Genomic DNA, 26,076 nt, shown 5'->3' on the forward strand with positions numbered 1-26,076 from the left:
AAAAAGATAAGGGGATATAACATCACCTTGCCGAACCCCTCGGGAAGGCCTGAACCCTTCTAATTTTTTACCATCCCATAGTAATTTCAACGTAGCTGAGCTGACACACTTCATAATATTATTGATCAAAACATCTAAAAACCCAGTATTGGATAACACTAATTCAAGAAAGTCCCAATTAAGCCTATCGTAGGCTTTTTCCAAATCGATCTTCAAAGCCATATAACCCTTAACCCCTTTAGCCTTATTCATCGAGTGGAGCACCTCTTGATATATAACAATATTATCCACAATTTGCCTTCCTGGCACAAAATTGCTTTATTCCGGGCCAATCAAGAATGGCATAACATACTTTAACCGATTAACCATAGTCTTTATGATAATTTTTTATAAAACGTTATAAAGACTAATTGGTCTAAATTGAGCAATATGGGTCGGATTCTCAACCTTCGGAATCAAAGTGATTAAAGTGGAATTTAGCCCATCAGGCAAGGGATGACCATGCAAAACACCCAAAATAAAATCACACACAGCATTACCTAAAACACTCCAAGCACGTTGGAAAAAGCCTGCTGTTAAATCATTCTCACCAGTAGTTTTAAAAGGTGCCATCTGAAATAAAACTCGAGCCACTTCCTCATTCTGATACGGTTTGTCCTAATTTTAAATATTATATTCATAATTTTATTGATGATATTGTTTTAATAGATAGTTTTAGTTAAAAATTTATATGGATTAAATTTAATAAAAACACAATACTTTTATTAGACAAATAATTTAAAAATTTTCAAACTATTTTAATTTTAATTTTATTAATTAAATTAGTGGTAGAGTTTATATAAATTTTAAGTTCTTATTTTTTTCTGTTTAAATTCTTATAATTATTTTTATTACAATATATTTTAAAAGAAATGTGGTTTTACCATATAAAAATTATAACGATTTCATATAAATTATGTTTTTTTAAATTAAGGAGGATTTATAAAAGATATTAAAATATTTCTAATAATACTAATAAAAGGTAACCTACTTTAATATACTAAGAGAAAAGTAAAATTTTATAATATATTGCATTTAGAATTAAAATTAAAAAAAAATTAATTGAATTATTATCTATACTAAATTCATATAATTTTATTATTTTTTAATTTACATATAATTTATACTATATATTAGAATGAGAGAAATAGTGAATAATAAAATTCTTTAAAATACTCATATTTATATTTATTGTATTATAAATTATTTTTATTTTAATTAATTAAAAAATAATAAATAAATTTAGTATTATTTAAAATTTTTAATTTAAAACTAATTGTGAAGTGTAATAAAATTTATTAATTTTAATATTTATAATCTATATATTACATTAAATCAATTTAATTTTAAGGTCGGATAGCTCTGTTATTATCATTATATCAATCGGTTTTTATCTTTATCATTATCAAAAATAGTTTTAAAAAAATACTTTCTGGGATATTTTCTCTATTTTGATTTGCATTTTCTAAATTTTATTGTTATAAATTGATTTATATATATACATGCAATAAATTAGAGATTAATTGAGTTAATTATATAATTAAAATTCTCATATATAATATATTATAATTTTAAAATTTTATATTTTACTATAGAATTAAATTATAAAATATATATTATAATCTTTTTAATAGAAATATAAACGTTGAAGTATTTATTATAATATAATTTTATATTATATTTAAAATATTTTTATCTAATTTAATTTTTTTAATTTCATTGTTATAAATTAGTTTATATTTATATAAATAACAAACTAAAGATTAATTGAATTAATTGTACATTTAAAATTTTCATGTACAATATTATAATATTATAATTTTAATATTTTATTATAGAATTAAATCATAAAATATATCTTATGATATTTATAATAAAAAATATAAACATTAAAGTATTTTTATAATATGATTTTATATTATATTTATTATTCAATGAATTATTAAAAATCTTTTTAGTTACAAAATATATAAATAAGTTGAAAGCAAAATAGTAATAATATATGTATAATTGATTTAATTAAATATTTATGTGAAATTTCAGTTTATATGAATTTTTTTTCAAGCTACTTTTAAAGATACATTACATTATTTTCAAATATATAATAAAATTATATTATAAAAAAATATTCCAGTATTTTTTTAATATAATAACTGTAATGTATGTTTATAATTTAATTTCATAATATAGTATTAAATTATAATATTATAATATTATATATAAAAAAATAAATATTTATACATAAATAAACCAATTTATAATAATGAAATTAAAAAAAATATTTCCACCCTTAACCATCTAAAAAGAAATAATTGATAAAATATAATATTACAATCCAAAAAAAAATATATATATATATATATATACACACACCATCATTCAAAAGTAAGCTTATGGCAAAAATATGATAAATGGATAATACGACTCCACTCGATAAAAAAAAAAAAAAATTTAGATATCTTAGCGTTCGGTTCATCATCAAGACTCGCTCTCTCTTAAATAGGGCGAGTCTCAATATAAAGTCACCATTATTGGGAACAGTCTCGTATATTCTCATTACGCATGTAATCACGGAATTATCGATCTATCAACTGGCAATATCATTTATCAAGCAGCTGGGCACATCGTTGGATTATCAGAAAATACTATATTTATCTCCATCTTGTTATAGTATAAAAGGAAAATGATTACAGAAATAAAGGTATGCTATTCTCTTACACTAAAATTCTAAGTAATTCATTGCATTCATTCTCTTTTTCAGTATACTGACTTGAGTATCAGAGTGGTTGTCTTGGGCACCCACCACCCTACATTCTCTCTCTTGCAGGTCTAACCAATCACAGTATAGCTTTATTTTCTAACTACATCATCTGGTTCCATTACCGGAAAGTCAATTAAATTCTCTTTGTTCATTTGGATTAAAGTTGATCTCTTATTCGTTTTGTCTTAAAAAAAATCTCTCTCTTCTCTTGAAATGGCCGGTAGTTCACAAACTGTTGCTAAGGTTGCTACTAATGAGCGTGTCATCAACTCTTCCGCTCTTACTGATCAATGAAGCAGATCTCAACCACTTGACCAACAAGCAGATGCTCTAATACATACAAAAGTTGCAAGCTACTCTCGAGCAGTACAAGGCTCAGGGAGAAGCGTTAGTCATGGCCTCCAAAGAAAGGGAAAAAGCCCCTGTCGACATCTCGAGAACCCATACAAAGGCGACTAAGAAACGGTCCAAAGAGAAGGCCGAACCTGGTTTTTGTCCCCTTGGCCTTTTCATTTCAAAACTCAATTTGCTTAACTCAAAACATGCAAACATGAGAAAAACATTGTAAAAACATCTTAAAAACCTTTCTTATACCCTTAGGGCAAGCTCCGACATCCTCGAATCCCGACTTCCAACGGAAAATCCGCCGGAACGTAGGAATTCTGATACCGGGGTCTAGCCGGGTATTACAGCCGAGGTCAAAGGAGATGAAACAGATGATGCTTTGAAAGGTGTAGTACAGGCTGTTCAAAGGTACCAGAGGGAACAAGAGGAGGACTTTAGTATGGAGGATGCTTCACCTCTTTCAGAAGAAATTTTGGCAGAAACCTTTCTAACCAAGTTCAAGATGTGCAGCTTGGTTAAATATGATGGAACAACAGATCCTAAAGGGCATCTGGCTATCTTCAAGACTACCATGCAACTTCAGGATGTCAATGACTTTGTGTTGTACCGAGTATTTTCGTCAACACTCACAGGTTTAGCTCCAAAATGGTACCAACATCTGAGCTCAGGTTTAATTCAAAACTTTACGTAGTTTGCTATATTATTTAAATATCAATTTATTACTTGTATACCTCCCAAAAAAACTATCTTTTGACTTGTGGAAGATCCGCCAAGGAGAGGGAGAGTCTCTAAGTAGCTTTATTTCATAACTCAATACTGAAGCTATACAGGTAGAAGAGTTAAATCATGAGATAGCATATGAAGTATTAAAGAAAGGAACACGTAAAGTTAAGTTCATGGGTTTGTTAATAAAAAATCCAAGCGCAATGTATCAACAATTGGTAGACAAAACTCAAAAGTATATTAGGCTGGATGATGAAAAAGTCCAAGTTTTGAGAGAGGACAAAAGGGCAAATCAAAAGCAAAGCTAAAAGCTAGAGAGGCGAGGACATGAAGGAGATCACAAGAGTTATCTGTCTCTCGAAGGAGGGATGACCAAAGTAAGTATAAGAATTATACTCCATTAAATGACTCATGGACATGTATTCCAATGTGAATAAGGAAAAATGACAAGTCAAGTGGCCATCCAAGCTCAATCTTGAGAAAGCAGAAAGAAGAGACAGGACCAAGTACTTCCGTTTTCATGAAGACCACCGGCATCGAAATTCCAACTTTCCGGCGGAATCTAGAATCCCGAGGTCAGAAACCCTTAGAAGGGTAGAAATGAAAGTTTTCATATCATGTTTTAATGTTTTTATGGTTTTAATAAAGAAAGAAAATTGAGTTTTGAAAGAAAATGCCTTAGAGGAGAAATCCAGGTTCGGTCGCCGAACATGGTGGAGTTGTGGAGGCACTTTTAGCCCCCGAAGGTGGTCTGGCCAGCCACCTATAAAAGGCTCCCTACCCGAAAATGGGCGAGTTTTCTCTCTCCATTTCCAGCCAAGGTGAGTCTCCGCCACCCCCTTGATGATCTTGTGTTCTCTCCTCAAATCCTTCAAGTTTTTGATAAGTTTTTACCTTATTTTGAAGATTTTAAGCTAAGACCAAAGTTTTGAAGCTTGGAGACCTCTGGAGCTCGTTTCCTCCTCATCTCCAAGTTGGATCACGCCTACCTTCGATCTTCAAGAGGTAAGTGTAGATCCATACCTTTTTACATATTTTAAGTTTTAAAAAGGGGTTAAGGGTATATGATGCATGTTTTAGAGTAGATCTAAAATGTTAGGGTTTATGTTAGCTTAATGATAAATGTATGATAAATGTGATGTTTGTTGGGGTATAGGCTAGTTTTATGCCCCTATATGCTTGAAAATGTGTTTATGCATGTTTTAGAATAGATGGATGTGTGTTGGGAAGTTTGGATGGCTGGATGTGGGATGGTAGAATTGGGTTCTGCCACCCAGGATGATCCAGGTTCGGCCGCCGAAGCAAGGTTCGGCCGCCGAAGCAAGGTTCGGCCGCCGAACCTGCTAGAGGAGGCAGTTTTGGCCGCCTAAACTCGCCCCTGAAAGTTGCACTTTCGGCTCTGGAGGGGAGTTTCGGCCGCCGAACCTGCCCTCAAAGGTTAGAGACTTTCGAGCCTGTGAAGGCTTTCGGCCGCCGAACCCTGCCCCCGAAAGTGCCTGACTTTCGGCTCTGTAGGGACCTTTGGCCGCCGAAAGTCCCTGCCCAGCCTTCCTTTGCCTGTTTTTCCATGTATGTTTATGATGTTTTAGGGGGTTTTTGGGGAGTTGTTTAGAGTCATGTTAGAGTTTGTTTAGTCCCTCATTTGAGTCCACCTGTGTAGGATCGGACCTGAGGAACCGAGGTGATCAGCAGTGAGTTAGCTGCTCCAGAGTCAGTTGAGTATCAGCCAGAGGTGAGTAGAACACAACTCTTTTATTTCAAAGCAATTAAACTTTTAAACATGTTCATGCATCATGAATGCCATGTATGTAATAGGTTGTATTGCATTAGAATTCACGAATATGACGCATTGCATAATATGATGTTGATGTGGATGGATATTGGATGATCCATTAGCCCTCGATATGATATGAAATGATACGATATGAGATGGAAAGACCCGGTGTGGCCTGAACTACGCCCCTGACAATATGTAAGAGAAGACCAGGTGTGGCATGCACTACGCCCCTGGCACAGTTGGACATGTTATGTTATGTTAAGCAAAAGTCCTGAGGAGCCCCGTTGTGGGCCGGGCAATGGGTACGTAGAGGGTTATTGGTAACAAGTCCATCCGTGATGTGAATTGTTTGTGATGTGATGCATTTCATGAAAGCATATGTTTATTAATTATTTTTACTGTTCTGCTCACTGGGCTTTAGTAGCTCACCCCTTTCCCCTAACCCCCAGGTTTGCAGGATCAAAGATAGCAGGAGGTCAGCAAGGGTAATGGCTAGGTCATGTATGTAACGACCCGAAAATTAGACCGCTACCGGCGCTAGGATCCAGATCGGCTTAAGGCCGCCAGGACCCGTAGCAAGCCTAACATACAACCTGTACACCTGTTTAATCCCATACATGGTCAACACATACATAAAAATTTTGAACTTTCTCATTCATTTACCAAACTCAACCTGTGCATGCACAACTCATAAGCATAACCATCAAACCCCACACTGGAGTCCTTATCAAATACTTCAATGGGGTAACATATCATATTTTAAGTTTGGTTTACATAACATCATAAAACATTTCATTAAAAGATCATGTAACCAAAAAGGGATTAACAACATACTAGGGTCAAGCACCACTCTAAACCTCAATAAACATCATTTCATTACATTACTGAACTATACATCACATTACATTATTTTCATGTCCACATCTAGCTATTACATAAAACTTGACTTTACTCTTGCTGACATTCTGATCTAGCCCGAACCTGCAAACCTGGGGGATTAAGGGAATGGGGTGAGCTACTAGAGCCCAGTGAGCAGAATAATAAAACATTTAAAACACATGCTATCATGGAATGCATCACATCACAGACAAATCACATCAAGGATGAACTTGTCACCAATAGCCCTCTACATATTCCATAGTGCCAGAACGTAGAATGGGTCCTGGTCTTTCTCTTACATAACATATCATAACATTCCAAGGTGCCAGGGACGTAGAATGGGTCTTCCTGGACTTTCTCTTACATAGTGCCATAGACGTAGAATGGGTCTTCCTAGACTTCCATACCGTATCATCATCATATCATATCATACCATACAAGGGCTAATGGATCATTCAATGTTCATCCACATCAACAACATAATATGCAATGCAACATATTCATGAATTCTAATGCAAACAACCTAATATAACTCATGGCAATCATGATGCGTGATTCATGCCAAAACTTTCATTATTTACTTTGAAACATAAAGAGTCATTCTACTCACCTCAGGCTAGCTCTGACAAGACACTGAAGCAGCTATCTCACTGCTGGGGTCCTCGGTTCCTCGGGTCCGAACCTACACAGGTGGACTCTAATGAGGGACCAAAATTACATGAACATGACTCTAAAATACTCCCCAAAAACCCCCTAAAACACCTTAAAACAATCATAGAAAACATGCAAAGGAAGGCTGAACAGGGCACTTTCGGCGGCAGGTTTGGCGGCCGAAAGTCCCTCCAGAGCCGAAAGTCATGCACCTTCAGCGGCACTTTCGGCGGCCGAAGGTTCCTTCCAGAGACGAAACTCATGCATGTTCGGTGGCACCTTCGGCGGCCGAAACTCCCTTCCAGAGCCGAAAGTCCACTTTTGGGAGCAGGGTTCGGCAGCCAAAGGCTTGCCTCCACAAGCAGGTTCGGCGGCCGAAAGTCCCTTCGGCTGCCGAACCTGAGTTCTTCCAAAGGGCAGAACTCAGCCTCCACAATGCACATTTGCCTCCCAAACCATTCAATTCAAACACAACACTTCCACAACATGCATACACACATACATAAGCTCCTAGGGGCTTCAAACTATCCTAAACCCCAACTACAACACATCAAACATACAAACAACCCACATTGCTCAAAAACTCAACATAAACCCATAAACTCAAAATAACCTAAACATGCATTTCTACCCCATAAACCTTTATAAAACTTGTTTAAAATATAAAATGAGCTAAGGATCTACTCTTACCTCTTAGAGATCGAGAGGAGAGGCGATCTAACTCGGAGATGGGAGAAATCTCACTCCTTGGGTCTCCAAGCTCCAAAACTTGCTCTTTTTGCTGAAATATTTTCAAACCAAGATAAAACTTGTTAAAACTCGAAAGATTGGAGGAAAACATAAAAAATCAACCATGGGAGAGCATGGACTCACTATTGGCCGAAAAGAGAGAGAAAACTCGCCCGTTTCGATCATGGAGCCCTTAAATAGGGGTTGGCCAGACCACCTTTGGCAGCCTAAAGTGCCTCCAAAACTCATTCAAGTTCGGCGGCCGAACGTGGGGTTCGGCGGCCGAACCTGAGCCACTTTCGGAAGCCTAACTTGTCCCCCTAAACTATCCCATGTTCGGCGGCCGAACTTGAGGTTCGGCGGTCGAACCTGGAAATGCCTCCATGGTCTTTTTCATTCAAATTTCAATTTCTTTCTTACTTAAAATCATAAAACACATTAAAAATTTTTATGAAAACATGATTTTACCCTTCTAGAGGTCTCCGACATCCGAGATCCCACCGGACGGTAGGAATTTCGATACCGGGGTCTAGCCAGATATTACAATGTAATAGAGTTTTAGTGGACATGTAATATAATGTAAAGTAATGTAATGAGGATTAGTATTGTGCTTGGCCCTAATGTTTATTGTAAATCCCTGTTGCACATGATCTTTATGGAAATATTTTAATGATGAGATAGGTTGAACCAGGCTTGACATATGAGATGTTGATCCAACTGGAGCATTTGATGAGGGCTCCAGTAAGGGGTTTTATATATACAGTTTTAGTGCATGCACAGGTCAAGCTTAGTAGATGAAAAGTTAAAGTTTTTATGAAAATGTATGATCATGTATGGGATTTTATTAGATGTACAGGATGTATGTTAGGCTTGCTATGGGTTTCGGCGACCTTAAGTCGATCTGAATCCTAGCACCAGTAGCGGTCCGGTTCCCGGGTCATTACAGTCATACAATGGAGGATTGTCGGCAACTGAAAGATGAGATTGAGAGGTTGATAAGGGACATCACTCTTTGAAAGTTTTTCAAGAAGAGTAGGGAAGAAAGGAGACCTGAACCTGAGGCAACAACTCCCAAAACTACCCTTGACCGTGAGCCTATAGGGATTATTCATGTAATAACGGAAGGACCTAAGGATGATCAAGGAAAATAAGCACAACACAGATGTAATAGATGGACTAGTAAGTTGGGCAAGAACTGAAAAAGACCACTTAAAATCTCGAAGGTCATTCCCTTAGAGTCTTATAAGCTGGCCCAACTAGATGGCTGAGTGATTCTTCCCTCCTGATATATTTTTAATATGAGAAAATTTTTATTTTTTTCATATGTTGTGTTCTTCAGGGACAAAAAATGATATGATTTCATTCCTTAAAAAGATTAAGAAAAGGCCACAAGACAGATTCCGCCAGACCAAGTCACAAAGTGAGTTCTACTAGACCACTATCCAGGCATTGGTCCCACTATACAAAGGCCACAAGGCGGGTTTCACTAGGTCATATCACAAGGGGTTCCATTAGGCCAGATCACAAGGCAGGTTTCGCCAGACAACAACTTGGGCATTAGTCCCACTAAACAAAGGCCACAAGGCGAGTTTCGCTAGGCCATGTCACAAGGCGGGTTCCATCAAACTACACAATTACGCGTTGATTGCACTAAATAAAAGCCACAATGCGAGTTCTGCCAGGCCATGACATAAGATGGTTTTCGCCAAACTATAATCTGGGCATTGGTCCCACTAAGCCAAGACCACAAGGTAGGTTTCGCCAGGTCAGAATATAAGGCGGGTGCTGCTAGGCAAAAGAATGGGCGCCCCACTAATCAAAGCATTCATGTAGAGCCATAAGGCGGGTCTCGCCAGGTTCAGTTACTCCTATAGAAAATTCTAAGGCATGATTGAGGCCATAAGACGAGCATAAGCCTGGCCAAAAGATCAGGCGTTAGTCCTACTAATCGAGGCATTCAAGGTGATTCTTGCCAGGTTTAGTTACTGGGTGTTAATCCCTTATAAAAAATTCTAAGGCATGTCCGAAGCCATAGGGCAAGTATAAGCTCAACCATAAGATTGAGCGTTGGTCTCAATAATCAAGGCATTCAAGGTAGGATTCACCAGACTCAACTATTGTGTAATAGCCCAATACAAAACTTTCAAGGAATGTGAGACCCAAGAAGGGTGCTCACGGATAAGTACTCACCTCAAGATTATAAAAAATCCTATAAAGTATTTCAAACCTAAGGTAGGCATTTGCCATGCCATATATCCGGGTGTTAACCCCATTATTCAAAAGTTTTTAAGTTATTTATCACCACTATGGCTGGCGGGTGTTAACCCTTAACATTTTTTTTTAAAGAAATTATTTAAGTCTTGGATGAGGGCTGTGAACGAGTACAAGGGATATAAATGCTCAGTGAAAATAATGACAATATATGAGCAAATATTACATAGGAGGAGGGATATCTTCAGGCTCCTCCTCCAGAGTCTCTATTACATCAGTATTCTCTACATCTATTACATTATCTGTAGATATTCGGTCGTGGGGATTGTCCTCAGGTTGTCCCTCCCCCTTTATTGTCTCATCTCTCTCCTCCTTTGGGAAGATGTCGTCTATCAAAGTAAAATTTTCAGAAGAAAATTATTTCACTAGCTCCTTCTTGATTGAGTCTTGACCTTGTATGAATATCTCCCCACCCTGGGCCATCGTTTTCTGAATCTCAGCAACCATAGTAGAGGCGGCTCGAGCTTCCTCAACTTGAGCTTGTAGATCCAGGACTTGGCGATGCAGTAGGGACACCGGGTCCTCGGTAGTCTTTACCTGATTCTCAAGGACCAGCTTGGAAGCATGGGCCTCATCCAGCTCAGCCTGGAGCTTATCCACCGACTCTAGGGTCTCTTTCATAGTGCCTTCCACTTCATCGATCTAAGTCTTCAGCCTCGAGCATTCCTTAACCAAGAGCCTCCTATCTGTCTCTTGAGTGCCAAACTCTTGCCTCAAGGTTGTGTGGTGCTCCTTGGCCACATAAGCACAGAGGGCACTCTCCAAGGCAGAGTACATGACATTATCTAAAAGCTAGTTTGTCTCGAGCTCATTTAGGCTGTAACGATCCCCGGGGCTCAAGGCACTATTGATTAACAGAACAGTCAGAGTAGGATCATCAAGAAGTGAGGGCACCCGGTTTAGCACTAATGCTTTCAACCCCCACGCTTGTAGGAGTGGGGATAGTAGCAGGAGGCTCGAAAACTGGGGCAGAAGTAGAGGCACCCAGGGAAAAAGACTCAGGCTATAAGTGGGTAGATTCTTCTACTGTAGGTTGGGCCGGGGGAGGGAGAAGCATGATCATTTCTTCTGCTGGGTGAGCACGCTTAGCAAGGAGACTAATAGCCCCGGCAACAGCCTTGCCTTTGCAGGTAGCACGCACCGCTTCAGCAAATTTGCTCTTTGATCCAGCCATATCTGTGAAAATCACAAAGTAAGTAAGTATGACAGTTTGAAATCTAAAAGAAGATAGAAAGAAAAAGTATCCTGATCGCTAGCTAGGGGGTGCTTTTCCCAAGGCTGGACAACTGAAGACCCCGAGTCTGACTTACCTGCAAATGACTCTGCCCAGACAAAATGACATTCCTCACCACCGGAGTGATATCCATTTTCTTTAAGGACTTAGCCTTGGTTAAGAGAGAGGCTAAAACCTCATTCTCATTCCTCCTTGGATGGACCTCATCCTTCCTCAATTCTATCTTTAAGTGTCAGCTCATTTGAAGGCACCCAAAACCCTCAAACATTCGGTGACAGAGGACAAAAAACTTATTTTTTCATTGCTTTAGTGAAGAAGGTATCTTATCGAACATGGTCTGGTATTTTTGCCGGCTAAAAAACTAGAATTCTTTATTTTTGTAGATACCCAGCTAGTATAATAGGGAGAAGAGGACTGTGTTTGGTTTAATGTTGTTATTAAGGCAAACGAACTGGAAGGCCACTAAGATTCTCCAACTATCAAAGTGCAACTGGACAATCAAAATCTTATGGAACTGAAGGACGTTAATAAAAAATGAGTCTATGGGGAACTTAAGACCTGTCTTTAGCTGCTCCTTGAAGACCATAATAGTGTCCTACATAGGAATCAAAAATCATTCATACGAACGGTGGAGAAGGGGCAAAGACGTGAAAGGTCTCTCGAGGAATTTGATATGTAACATAAAAGTGCTCTACATCTTGCTCCGATAGGATGGACAGGATGTCACTAATCAAACTATCCTTACTTTCTGGAACCTCTCTTAATGGAACGATAGGGGCCGAGGCACAAATGGGGTCGTCAGAGGAGAAACTTGAGGCAAAACCTCCACTAAGGATAAGAGAATAGGAAGTATCCTATTTATTCTAAAGAAGAAAAATAAAACAGAAATTACCGTGGAAAGTATAAACAGAAATGAAGGAGCGATCGAGTCTTTCTAAAAGCAAAGGATCACATTTGAAGGTAAAAGTGATATTTGGAAAAGAAAAAGTGTTCTTATAAGACGGTTTTGACGGCAGGCTTTAAATGTGGTACGAGAAGCGAGGTAGCCATCGCTGAAAAGCTAGGTAGCAAAATGGCATGAGTAGGAAGGAATTAATCTTAGTGAGCCACGTGTTCTAGATCATGAGAACAGTTATCACCCTCGAATCTGAAGAATCGAAAACCGGCGGACTTCTGATATTACATAAAATTTGCCTAAAGTAAGTTATGGGCTATTACCACAAGACAGGTCTACGTGGCAAGGATACGATAAGTGGGTAACACGGCCCCACCGAGGAAAGGAAGATCCGGACATCTCAACACCTGGTTCATTATCAAGACTCGCCCTGTAACGACCCAAAAATCGGACCGCTACCAGCACTAGGATCCAGATCGGCTTAAGGCCGCCGGGACCCGTAGCAAGCCAAACATTCATCCTGTGAACCTATTTAATCCCATACATGATCAACAACATACATAAAAATTTTGAACTTTTCTTTCATTCAATCATCAAACTCAACCTGTGCAAGCACTATACATAACCATAATCATCAACCCACACTGGAGTCCTCAACAATGCTCCAATGGGGTAACATACATACATTAAGTTTGGTTTTCAATAATTATCATTAAACTTTAAGATCATGTACTAGAAAGGGATTAACATAATACTATGGTCAAGCACAACTCTAAACTTTCATAAGCATCATTACATAACATTTCTATATCATACTTTTTACATTACATCATATCCATGTCCACATCTAGCTGTTACATAATACATGACTCTACTCCTGCTGACCTCCTGGTCTACCCTGTACCTGCAAACCTGGGGGTTAAGGGAGAGGGGTGAGCTATAAAGCCTAGTGAGCAGAATAATTCAACATTCAATTTAAATTTCATGCTTTCATGAAATGCAACATATCACAAACAATTCACATTAAGGATGAACTTGTCACCAATAGCCCACTACTCATTCCAATAGTGCCAGGGGCGTAGACTGGGCCTCACTGGTCTTTCTCTTACATTACGTTCATAACATAACATTCCAATATGCCAGGGGCGTAGAATGGGCCTCACTGGTCTTTCTCTTACATAGTGCCAGGGGCGTAGAATGAGCCTCACTGGTCTTCCATACCGTATCACATCATATCATAACGTAGTGCGGCTAAAGGATCATCCAACATTCATCCACATCAACAACATATTATGCAATGCAACATATTCGTGAATTCTAATGCAAGCACCCTAGTATATCTTATGGCATTCATGATGCATGTATTATGCTCAGAATTTATTTATTTACTTTGAAATGAAATAAGATATTCCACTCACCTCTGGCTGAAGCTCTAACAGACTCAGAAGCAACTGAACTCACTACTGGGGTCCTCGGTTCCTCGGGTCCGGACCTACACAGGTGGACTCAAATGAGGGACCTAACATACATAAACATGACTTTAAAATACTCCCTAAAAACCCCCTAAAACACCTTAAAACAATCACATAAATCATGCAAAGGAGGGCTGAATAGGGCACTTTCGACGGCAGGTTCGGCGGCCGAAAGGCCCTCCAGAGCCGAAAGTCATGCACCTTCGGCGGCACTTTCGGCGGCCGAAGGTTCCCTCCAGAGACGAAACTCATGCATGTTCGGCGGCACCTTTGGCGGCCGAAACTCCCTTCCAGAGTCGAAAGTCCACTTTCGGGGGCAGGGTTCGGCAGCCGATACATGCTACCAAAGGCAGATTCGGCGGCCGAAAGAGCCTTCGGCTGCCGAACCTGAGTTCTTCCCAAAGGGCAGAAACTCAACTCAACATGCATAAACGCCTCCCAACTCATTCAATCATGCATTTTCCTATTCTACAACATGCATACTTAAGCATACAGACTCTTAGGGGTTCCAAACTATCATAAACCCCATCTACAACACATCAAACATGCATATCCAACATACATTGTTCATAAACGCACAGTAAACCCATAAACTCCACATAAACCTACACATGCATTTCTACCCCAATAAACTTCATAAAACTTACTTAAAACGTTAAAGGAACTATGGATCTACTCTTACCTCTTGAAGAACGAGAGGAGAGACGATCCAACTCGGAGATGGGGAGAAATCCGCTCCTTGGTCTCCAAGTTTCCAAAACTTGCTCTTTTTGTTCAAATATCTTCAAATCAACATAAAACTTGTTAAAACATGAAAGATCGAAGGAAAAACATCTAAAATGAACCATGGGAGAGCAAAAACTCACCGTGGCCGAAAATGGGGAGAAAACTCGCCTGTTTCGGCCATGGAGCTCTTATATAGGGGCTGGCAGACCACCTTTCGGCAGCCTAAAGTGCCTCCAAAACTCATGCAAGTTCGGTGGCCGAATATGAGGTTCGGCGGCCGAACCTTTGAAACTTTCGGAAGCCTAACTTGCCCCCCTAAACCATCCCACGTTCGCGCGGCCGAACCTGGAAATGTCTCCTTGGTCTTTTTCTTTTAAAACTCAATTTTCTTTTTGCTTAAAACCATAAAATACATTACAACATTTTATGAAAATATGGTTTTACCCTTCTAGAGGTTTCCGACATCCGAGATTCCACCGGACGGTAGGAATTCCGATACCAGAGTCTAGCCGGGTATTACACACCCTCTTCTGAATAAGGCGAGTCTCGACACAAAGTTACTGTTGCTGGGAACAATCTAGTATATCTCTATTACGCTTGTAATCACGGGATCACCGACCTATCAGCTATCAATATTCCTTATCAAGTAGCCGGCCACATCACTGCTGAATTATCAAGAAATATTATATTTATCTCCATCTTCTTATAGTATAAAAGGAGAAGGATCACAGAAGTAAAAGTATACTATTCTGTTACATTAAAGTTCTAAACAATTCATTGCATTCACTCTCTTCTTCAGTATATTGACTTGAGTATCAGAGTGGCTGCCGTGGAAACCCACCACTTCAAGTTCTCTCTCTTACAGGTCTAACCAATCACAATACAACTTTGTTTTTCGACTATATCTATATATATATAATACATGATCCTTTTTTTCTCTATCGAACTATTTTTATCAGTGAAGCAAACTACTTTTTCAAGTTCATTGTTCTTAAAAATATTAAGTGCTCCTTCTAAAACATTTATTTTCTTTTCTTACAGTAAGTAAAATAGTTGTTGTATTAATCAATCATATATTAAAGAGGACATTTATATATAAGAGAGGTATAAATATAAAGACCGATCTATACAAGGATAATAATAAAATTGATATGATATTAAAATAGTATTGATTTAATTTAATCAATAGAATATAAAGATTATACGTATAAATTTTATAATATTTTACAATTATATTTAAATAAAAATTTAATTACATTAACATATTAAATAATAATAAATTTATTATTTTTTAATCGATGATAATAAAAATAATTTATGAAAATTATTAGGATTTTAAAATCTAGAATTAATGTGATTGAAAATAAAGCTGAATTACAAAATATAAGATGGTTGGTACTTATAAAGAGTCACTCTGATATTTAAGTCAGTAAATTGTTAAGTGAGTGAATGTAATTATATGTGCAGTATATTTTACAGATATATAATTTTATTTTTAAGCAATTATTTAAGGTGTAATAATTTTTTAATTTTTATAAAATAAAAATTAGTCATATTTATAAAAAAAATTAAATTTATATATAAATAATTTTAATTTTTAATTAGTGCAAAATTTAAAAATAGCCATATTTCTAAACAGGAGTTAAAATAATATGCAAAATATATTTTATTTTTTAATTTCTATAAAATTAAATTAGTCACATTTCTGAAAATAACTAAAATAATATATAGAAATTATTTTAATTTTTTATTTATTTAATTTCTGAAAAATTAAATTTGTCACATTTCTGAAAATAAGTAAAATAATATATAGAAATTATTTTAATTTTTTAATTTAATTTTATTTAATTTCTGAAAAATTAAAATTAAAATTAAAATTTTTATTTTGAAATTATTTTTTTTAATTTTTATAAGATTTAAAAATATATAATTTATAAAATTAATTAGATATTTTTTTACTAATATCTAAATTTAATTATTTTATTTTCATTTAATTTTTTATGATATTTTTTAATTTTTAATTTATATTTTTTAGTTATAATTTTATTATATTAGTAAATTTGCAGTTGAGGTCTAAATGATTTTTCATTATATTTTATAATTAATATATCATTAATTAGTACATTAATTTTAATAGTTGATGATGGGATAAGGAGTAACGTACATGGTTTGAATAGTTAATCATTAGTTTAACCAATGAAAAAGATATATATTTTGAATTAAATTTTATTACAAAACCAACTAATTATGTGTAATTATGTATTATGATAGATGAAGATAATTTGGATTTAAATTTGATCAAAACCGGCTATTAAACACTCTTAACATCATCCAAAAAAAAGAAAATATGATTTTTTTTCTTATCTAAAATATAGATTAGTTTTTTTTATAAAAAAATATTAATATATTTATTAATTTCTAATATACTCTATTCAATGTATATTTGAAATGAATTTTATAGATTGTTTTTTAAATTAAAAATTTATTAAAATTGAGTCTAAGGCCTACGGGGAAGCCCATACATAATTTCAAGATGGTGTAAAGTTGAATAAAAATACAATACAAATGGAAGCTTATAGTAAAGGAACCTAACCTAACATGCATATTTGATCTGATGCATTCTGTCTTTTCACATCTTCCCTACTGAGCCATAGGTCACACGAGAAAGAAGATCATCATCAAATCTTGATTGGATCTCTTAATAATAGCCTTACACATTATAGAAATATAAATTGAAACGTAAGAAAAGAAGTACTAAATTTAGAAATCGGGAAAAAAATACACATAAGTTTCATCGACACATATAGAACCATAAATTTAAGAGTTGCACTATTATATCAGTGTGAAAACTATATTTCAAGTCATCTTTAACAAATAACTTTTTTTTATTCAGAAAAATTGTAAGACGCAGTTAAAAATATCTTTTTGAATTAAGATATACATTAAAGATTGTTAAATTCTTTCACTTTTGTAAATAACCTAAGAACAATATCAATACAAAAGAAATAGAAAACAAATTAAAGTATGCAGTCAACTATAAAAAACTCTCTCAATAAAATACCACTGCAACTCAAACAGAGAGATATTTTATTTGTTCCGTTAGAAATAAAATAAGAAAAAAACTTACTATTCAGACAGTCGTCGTTCACTGCTTAATAAAGGTAAGATCAAACATTTTAAAGAAAATGAAATACTATTTACATATATATTAAAAAGATAAAAATTTATTATTTTAATTTATATAGAAATAATTATAACTTTATATTTGTGTGATAAGTAATAAAAAAATTAAATTGAAAGACTTCACACTTTTGAAAACGCTCGAATGTGATTGAACTAAAAGTCTATGAGATGGGAGCATCTTAATAACAAATATTAACAAAACCAACCATAATTACGCCACGTTTAAAAATAAACATATGGACCACCAGACGTGGGCCCACACTACCTTCTGACAAAAAGCTTCTGATTATAATTTCAACTACTAAACTAAAAAAAAAAAATACAAAACAAATTAGTTGAATTTAATTAATTTCAGATTTTAGTTCTTCTTCTTTTCGTCGTCGTCAACAGCACAAAAAAAAAATTAAATAAAATAAAAGCAATTACACCGTCGTTGTCCTTTTATCGCCATGCGTGGATCCCTATCTGTTCTCTCACCGAGCCACACAGATGCACGAACCTCCATTCCCATAAACCCAAGATCCTATTCCTGCTTTTCAAAAGTTGGAAAATTGAAAATTTAAACCCTGAGATTCGAAACCGGCGGTTCGATTCCGATTTGATATATTCATTTACAATGCTTTGACCTTTCAGTTTCAGTAGTCGGAATTCAAAATTTATCTCTAACAGATTTCTCGCTGAGTTTGGGGAGGCTCAACTATGGGTCTCTGCACCTCCAAACCCTCCCCAAACCCTACCACTTCAGCGTCTCCTGTGTCCGACACTAGAATCTCCGCTGTTCGAGCTAATGCTAACTCTATCCTGCCCAAGGATGTGCCTAAACCAGATTCGGTCGCCGGAAATGGAGGGCAAAACTCTAACATTGAGGATCGCAGCCGGGAAGAGATGGAGAAAACTGGAAAGGATGAGAAGACGGTGTTAGAGTGTGTTAAGAAGTCGCCGTTTTTTCCGTTTTATAGTCCCAGTCCTGCGCATTACTTCTTCTCTAAGAAGTCGTCGCCGGCGAGGTCTCCGGCTACAAATACTGCCAGCGCGAACTCCACTCCTAAGCGTTTCTTCAAGAGGCCGTTCCCCCCGCCGTCTCCTGCAAAGCATATACGTGCTGTTCTTGCGCGGCGGCATGGCTCGGTTAAGCCGAACGAGGCGGCTATTCCGGAGGGCAGCGAGACTGAGTTGGCCGGGCTTGATAAGAGCTTTGGATTCTCCAAGCATTTTGGAAGCAAGTATGAGTTAGGAGACGAGGTTGGGAGAGGACATTTTGGGTATACTTGTCAGGCCAAGTTTAAGAAGGGCGAGCTTAAAGGGCAGCAGGTTGCCGTCAAAATCATCCCGAAAGCGAAGGTATGTTTTGTGGTTTTGATTTTGTTGGAGAATTGACCTCAAATCTATTGGGTTCCCTAGTCAACGATGAGTGATCTCATGTCAACAAGTCATTGTTTGCTTCTGTATTGGCATTTTGGGGTTGGATCCGTCGGTATATTTCTTTGGTTATCTTTTTCAATGCACATTCATGTCGGACCAGTTTTGAGTATGAGAATGATGATGGAAACCCATGAGAATTGGAATATTCGTAACAATACTCATCCGGTCGATTCTTTTTTTTTCCCTCAAATTCATTGGGTGTTGCTTCATAGATTACCTTTGCATGGTCTGATTGGAAAAGGTGTCGAGAAAAGTGTTTTGTGCTTTGACGCTTGATATGGTTTCGTTTTAAGTTTAAGCTTGATGAGATTTAGATTCTCTCAACAGAAGTTAAAACGGTGAACGGAATGACTTGATCAATAAGCAGCTGTACACACACACACCTGTATGCATGTATGTATAGTAGAATGTTTTAGTAATAGATTTTGTGATGATATGTTTAGAAGGTTTCCGTGGTTTAAGTTTTCACTGTATGAAGATGAAGAATGATGTGTCTTCTTTGTTTTTTATGTGGGCTAACTATATTGGTTGTGATCATTTGACATTGCTGTTAGATGTTGGTGACCAGGTCATGTGTTTCACACTTTCACAATTTTGGCTACATTGTGTTTGGAATGTGGAAACACTGCCAAAAAAAGAAAAGGAAGGGAAAGTCTGCCCTTAAGACAACCCCCCTCCAACTCTTATAAGGCTTTAAGCCTTGTACATTGGCGATGCTTCATGTTAGATCTTTAGCCTCATAAGTTCCATTGTCTTATTTTATTAATCTGCTTCTGGAAGGGAACCAATTTCTGTTCCAGCGTTGCAAGAGTTTTTTGGTCTCCCTTTCCAAAAATGCACCACTGTCCCAATTCGATTTGCTTTTCTTGATATGCTTGTGCATTCTGAAAATATAAACATTTCAGTTTAAGCTTTGGCTAGAAATGGGACAAGAACCTAATTTTCATTGTTCTGCTTACTATTCCTTCATACTATTGTTGTCAGATTGTGTAACCATTTTTATCTTTGCTTATTGTGATTTCCATCTTTGTTGTTAGATGACTACAGCTATTGCCATCGAAGATGTGAGAAGAGAGGTCAAGATATTACGAGCATTAACTGGACATAACAATCTAGTACAATTTTATGATGCATATGAAGACCATGATAACGTCTACATTGTGATGGAGTGAGTTCTAATTGTGCCTATTGCCTTATTCTTTTAATTAGATACCACCTTTGTTATTATATCACAACGAAAAGAATAACATCTTTTGAATTGTCCTTTCCATGGCTATTAACCTGGCATCCATTATGATGGTTTATTATAAATTGACATCCATCTTTCAGGTTGTGTGAAGGAGGGGAACTCCTGGATAGAATACTTTCAAGGTATTGTTTTTCTTTAATAGTTAATTAGTATGCAGTTATAATTTCCATTTCTTTTTAATCTGAAACATTTTCATTTACAAAGTTGCTGATGGACTAAAGAAAAAAAAAATAATGAAGAAAGTTAGTCAATTGCTAATTGCTAGTTGATCGATGCTGCAGAGGTGGGAAATATATGGAGGATGATGCAAAAGCTGTTCTAATACAGATATTAAATGTTGCTGCATTTTGCCACCTTCAGGGTGTGGTGCACCGGGATCTTAAACCTGAGGTGAAACACATTCTCATTCTGTTTGACTAGTGTGTATGGTGGGATGTAAATGGTCCTTGCATCTTGTATCAAGAGTGATATTTTAGGCAGCCATATGGCTAGGCATTTGAGAGACCTTTCCTGCCAATTGCCAAAATACTAGGAGTGTTCCCCCCCCCCCCCCCCCGGCCCCACCCCCCTTCTTATCTTTCAGCTATTAGGTAGGACCATATTACAGAAAAGTGAGCACCTGAACCTGGTTGCTTGACAAAGACTGGCGTTCTGTTTAGCAATAGCATTTTAGTTACTATATTACACATCTTGCCTTCATACCTGTTGGCAGCCTAGTTGCTACCTTTCCAAAGTGACAAGTGATGTAGGCTTGCCTACCTTAAAGGGAGAGGTGTCTAAAATTTCTGGTCAGTTTTTGTCAAATTGCATCTCTATTTAATGCTTTAGTTGGAACTAGTTTCAATGTATGTCATGGGATCAGAAGAAAGCAGCACATGTGTTGCTATCTCTGGCATTTTGGTAGGTGTGCCATTCATAATTATTTATTTGGATGGAAATAGTAAAGGAGCAGGATGCAGGACAGAATCAAATGGGCTTTTCTGCTAATTTATTTTGCATGTCAAGTTGGTAGAAATTTGACTGCATATTTTCTCACTGCATGTGTTATTTGCAATCTTTTTTATCATTCATGCATTCTTATCTAAGTGTAGCTACTTGCTGGATCAGAATTTCCTCTTCACATCGAAGGATGAGAACTCTCAATTGAAGGCCATAGATTTTGGCTTGTCGGATTTTGTTAGGCCAGGTTTGTCCCCACTCTGAACCCTCATTTAGTCGGCTGTTTGTTTGTTAGTTGCTTTGCAAATTGGTCAATGGTTTCTAATGTAATTTCCAGATGAAAGACTGAATGACATTGTTGGTAGTGCATACTACGTTGCACCTGAGGTTCTGCATAGATCTTATGGTACAGAAGCTGATGTCTGGAGTATAGGTGTGATTGCATATATTCTTTTGTGTGGCAGCCGTCCTTTTTGGGCCCGGACTGAATCTGGAATTTTTCGGGCTGTTCTAAAAGCTGATCCAGGTTTTGATGAGGTGCCTTGGCCTTCTCTATCTTGTGAGGCAAAAGACTTTGTCAAGCGACTATTGAATAAAGACCAAAGAAAAAGATTGACTGCAGCCCAAGCCCTATGTGAGTGTTCTGACCTCCTGACTCTAGTCTGATGTTCTTCATTTATTTTTTATATTTCTGAATTGTTAGCCACAATTATTTGTTGCAGGTCATCCCTGGATTAGAAGTTCTACTGATGTTAGAGTCCCTTTGGATATTCTTATATTCAAACTCATGAAAGCTTATATGCGTTCATCATCTCTTCGGAAGGCTGCTTTAAGGGTGTGTATCCAGTGCTGTTCATTAATGAGATAAATTTGTTGGTGTGGACTTTTCTCACAATATATCATTTCTTTTAAGCACTTTGCAATTTCTTTCATTATATTATTATTATTAGTTTTTCTTGTACATTATTATTTTTACTTTCCTGTAATTTTGTTGAGAAGTTGTCATGGTGCAAGTTAGCGAGGGATTGCTGCGAGCAAATCACCTGAGCTCGATCACTTTTGCCTAGCGGTTATAATGCATATTCCTATGAAAATGCATGGCTGGAGGAAGATAATTGGCTTCCAGAAGTTTGTTTTCCATGCCTCAAATTGAGTTGTGGAATCACAACCTCCTTTCACTTTTGCCTCTTTGTATCTTAAACGTTGGTTGATCTTATGTTGAAGTCATAAAACATTTCTGCCTTGGTACTGGCAGTTTAATGACTCTCAGTGGCTAAAGAAATTCATCTATATATTATGTTCTCAAACAGTATAGTGTCAAAAAATAGACTGGTTTATATCGAGAATCATAATACAAAAAATTATATTTTAAAGAAAAAGTGTCCCAATTTTGATGCGATATATTTTTCTAAGTACTTTGAGAGGATTTCACTGCGTGAATTTCTAGCTGCTCACTGATTTTCCTTTTAGGTCCTGCATTTCATGGATTAAAACCTCTTTCTGGACTGCCCTTTTTTCTTGGGCTCTTTATTCATTGTTTGTCCTAAGTTTTATCTCACTTCTTTGTTGGCATTCTTGCAGGCTCTATCTAAAACATTGACAGTTGATGATCTATTTTATTTGAAGGAGCAGTATACACTGTTGGAGCCTAACAAAAATGGCACTATAAGCTTAGAAAATATCAAAGCGGTTGGCTACTATCAGAATATTTAAAGTTTTCTTACCCATTTCACTGTGATTATGCTCACTCTTTCTCCATGGTTAGGCCTTGATGAAAAATGCCACTGATGCTATGAGGGAGTCACGCATCCCTGATTTTGTAGCCTCTGTAGGTGCCTTGACTATGATGCCTATTTTAATAATTTGTTCCTTAATTTTTTACTTTTCAATAACTGGCACTTTTTTTGGTTTCTTGTAGCTTAATGCACTTCAATACAGAAGGATGGATTTTGAGGAATTCTGCGCAGCTGCATTAAGTGTCCATCAGTTAGAGGCTACTGATAGATGGGAGCAACATGCTCGTTGTGCCTATGAACTTTTTGAGAAGGATGGAAACAGGGCCATTATGATTGAGGAACTGGCATCGGTATGGGCTTTATTTGCTTTGAAACTAAAAGAGTATTCTGCATGTAGACTTATGGATGGTTATGTTTTTCAACAAGTTTGTGCGGTTTGATTTCTAACTGTTTTAAGTAGGAAGTCTTTTGACTAGTCATTTCCCCTCCCCCTCCCCCTCCCCCAAATACCTACCGATAAAAAAGGGGTCTTTTGTTAGGATTCAGCCATTAAGGGCATGCAAGTTAAATTGTGGCTTTGGGTTTCAACCCCTTTTTTGACTTGTTGGTGGTGTTGGCTAAATGTTCAATTTCACCCTTGTACTTATTCAGGATATTCAGTCTTAGTTCATTGTCTAATTTTTGCTCATATTACCTCAGAAATTTCAATTTAATCTCAGTTTAGCCTATTAATCAATATTAATGTACTAAAGTTATTTGACTATTGATATACCCAAAAATCAAGAATCTCAATTTAATCTCAGTTTAGCCCATTAATCAATATTAATGTACTAAAGTTATTTGACTATTGATATACCCAAAAATCAAGAATCTCAATTTCTTGATTTTTGGGCTGAATTTCTTAAATTCTTGATTTAGCCTAAAAATCAAGAAGCCCAATTTCTTGATTTTCTTGATATTTGGGCTAAATTGAGTTTAAATTGGAAGTAATTTGGACAAAAGTTGAAAACGGATCAAATTGAATATTCCCAATAAGTACAAGGGTGAATAGAGCATTAAGCCGTTTAGGTGTTTTTATTATTTGAATACTGTCTTGTTAGTATGTGACATTAATGGATTTTGACTTGCTGTCCTAGAATTTGACAAATAGACTGTTAGTCCCTAATCCTAAAGAAATATTTTTTTTGGTAAGCAAAGGCGCAATCTTCTTGTCTGGTTTTGCAGTTAATTGTTCATTAACGAGCAAAGACCAAACCCTGAATTAATTCAAAATCTCCCTCCTTTTGTTTAGATCTATCTTTATGGTTATGAGCTCAAGTTTGTATTATTTCCCTAGTTGTAGTAGTCTTTAATAACCGTTCAATCGACTGTTCTTCTGCTGACTTCTATTTTTTAATGGGTTTGAAATGCAACTGATCAACTTTCTTCTAGTTGCTTCTTTGACCTCTTGATTTGGTTGTGTTCATACAAGAATGGGTTCCAACTTTTATGGGTTGAGCTCTGAAGTGCAATTCATTGGAAAAACATGCATTGACGTATGATACTTTTCAGGAACTTGGCCTTAGTCCTTCTGTCCCTGTACATGCTGTTCTCCATGATTGGATCAGGCACACTGACGGAAAGTTGAGCTTCCTTGGGTTTGTCAAATTATTACATGGCGTGTCTAGCAGAACCCTTGCAAAAGCCCAGTAGAAATTTCTAAGCTGATAGAAGCTCCAAAAGACGGGTGGATGTCCACAAGCTGTGTATTGGCCAATAAAAAACAGAGTGGGGCACGTTTAGGACGATTCTCTCGCCTGAATATGAAAAGAAAAAGCTACAAGTTGCTGCTACGGAAATCATGATCCTGGAAATGGAGTTTGGACAGGTTTCCCCTGTGGCACAATCTTGTGTACGTCAAGGATAAAATTGTGAGACTTGTGGTTGAACCACTTGTCGCAACGAAGGCTTCAGGCGTATATTATTTTTCACTGTAAAGCTGTGTAGTTACGTGTGTTTAGATGCAGGTGATTTAACCTCTCAAAACTGGCGGACGCTTGATGTTCTTACATAACCACTAGGCATGATTGAGTTGTTTCATTTTATGCGTTTATACTTTTCTAGTCGAATGCCAATTGCTCTGTTTTGCCACTGGGAATTCATTATAGGGTTCTTGGACTAATGAGTGAAACTGGAAAAGCTATTGGGTCTGGTACTTCTCATGGGTTCCTTTGTGTGTATGTGTTTTTTTCTGGGACAAAGGAAATTCATTCAGAATCAATAAAATCATGGAAAAATTATTTAGTCCTATAGTATATAGAATTAAAATTAATAAAAAAAATTAATTAGTAGATATTTTTATAAAATTGAAGATGGATTAATAGTTTTTTGTATAAAAATTAAATAACAAAATATTTAATGATTTAAATTAATAGAAGGATAATTAATAAATTTTTAAAATTTTAAGATTATTTTATAATATAAAAATTAAATTGCAAATTTTTCTAAGTATGTTAGAAATGTGAAGGAAGCTCATTCCAGGCTCAGGACTCGCATGAGAACAAGCATATCCTGCCACGAGGCAACTGTTAGCATATTGTGAGGCAACTGTTAGCTTGTTGCTTTACCCTAAAAATTTCTTTTTCTTAACGAATATATTGTAGTATGTCGATAACGGCAGCTGTTAAAAATTTGATGATTGTTGATCACTCTGTCAACGATGTGGTATAAGAAAGAATTTTTTTTTTAATTTCTCTTAAAATTATTAATTCACTATAACTTTTTTTATTCTCCTCATTTTCAATCATTATATAAGAAAAATAACTTTATTATTGTATTTATATCTTTTATTTTCTTCTTATTCAAATTTTATAAAAACAAAAGGATATATTCTTTACATTTCTCTTCTTATTTTTTAATGAAAAGAATAAATTATTTACATTTTTATTTTTAAAAAAGTTTAAATTTTATGTTAATAACTTTTTTATTCTCACTTTTTCTGTTCAATTTTTCTCTCCTTTTCAAAATAGAAAAAAAAAAAATACATGCCCTCTTTTTTTTAAAGTC

General features: G+C 36.1%; 1 protein-coding gene across 1 annotated transcript; it reads left to right on the forward strand.

Annotated features, from left to right (window-relative positions):
• The first annotated feature begins 18,106 nt into the window (after positions 1-18,106).
• LOC110628833 (CDPK-related kinase 5) lies at positions 18,107-25,110 on the forward strand. The gene is made up of 11 exons (XM_043948677.1): positions 18,107-19,026; positions 20,145-20,275; positions 20,437-20,478; positions 20,638-20,746; positions 21,464-21,542; positions 21,633-21,929; positions 22,018-22,130; positions 22,877-22,984; positions 23,061-23,123; positions 23,214-23,381; positions 24,583-25,110. Exons 1-11 carry the CDS (start codon positions 18,385-18,387, stop codon positions 24,721-24,723), a joined length of 1,893 nt encoding a protein of 630 aa, XP_043804612.1. The 5' UTR covers positions 18,107-18,384; the 3' UTR covers positions 24,724-25,110.
• The last annotated feature ends 966 nt before the right edge of the window (positions 25,111-26,076 follow it).

Source organism: Manihot esculenta, chromosome 12 (assembly GCF_001659605.2).
Source record: "Manihot esculenta cultivar AM560-2 chromosome 12, M.esculenta_v8, whole genome shotgun sequence".
Lineage (NCBI taxonomy): Eukaryota > Viridiplantae > Streptophyta > Magnoliopsida > Malpighiales > Euphorbiaceae > Manihot > Manihot esculenta.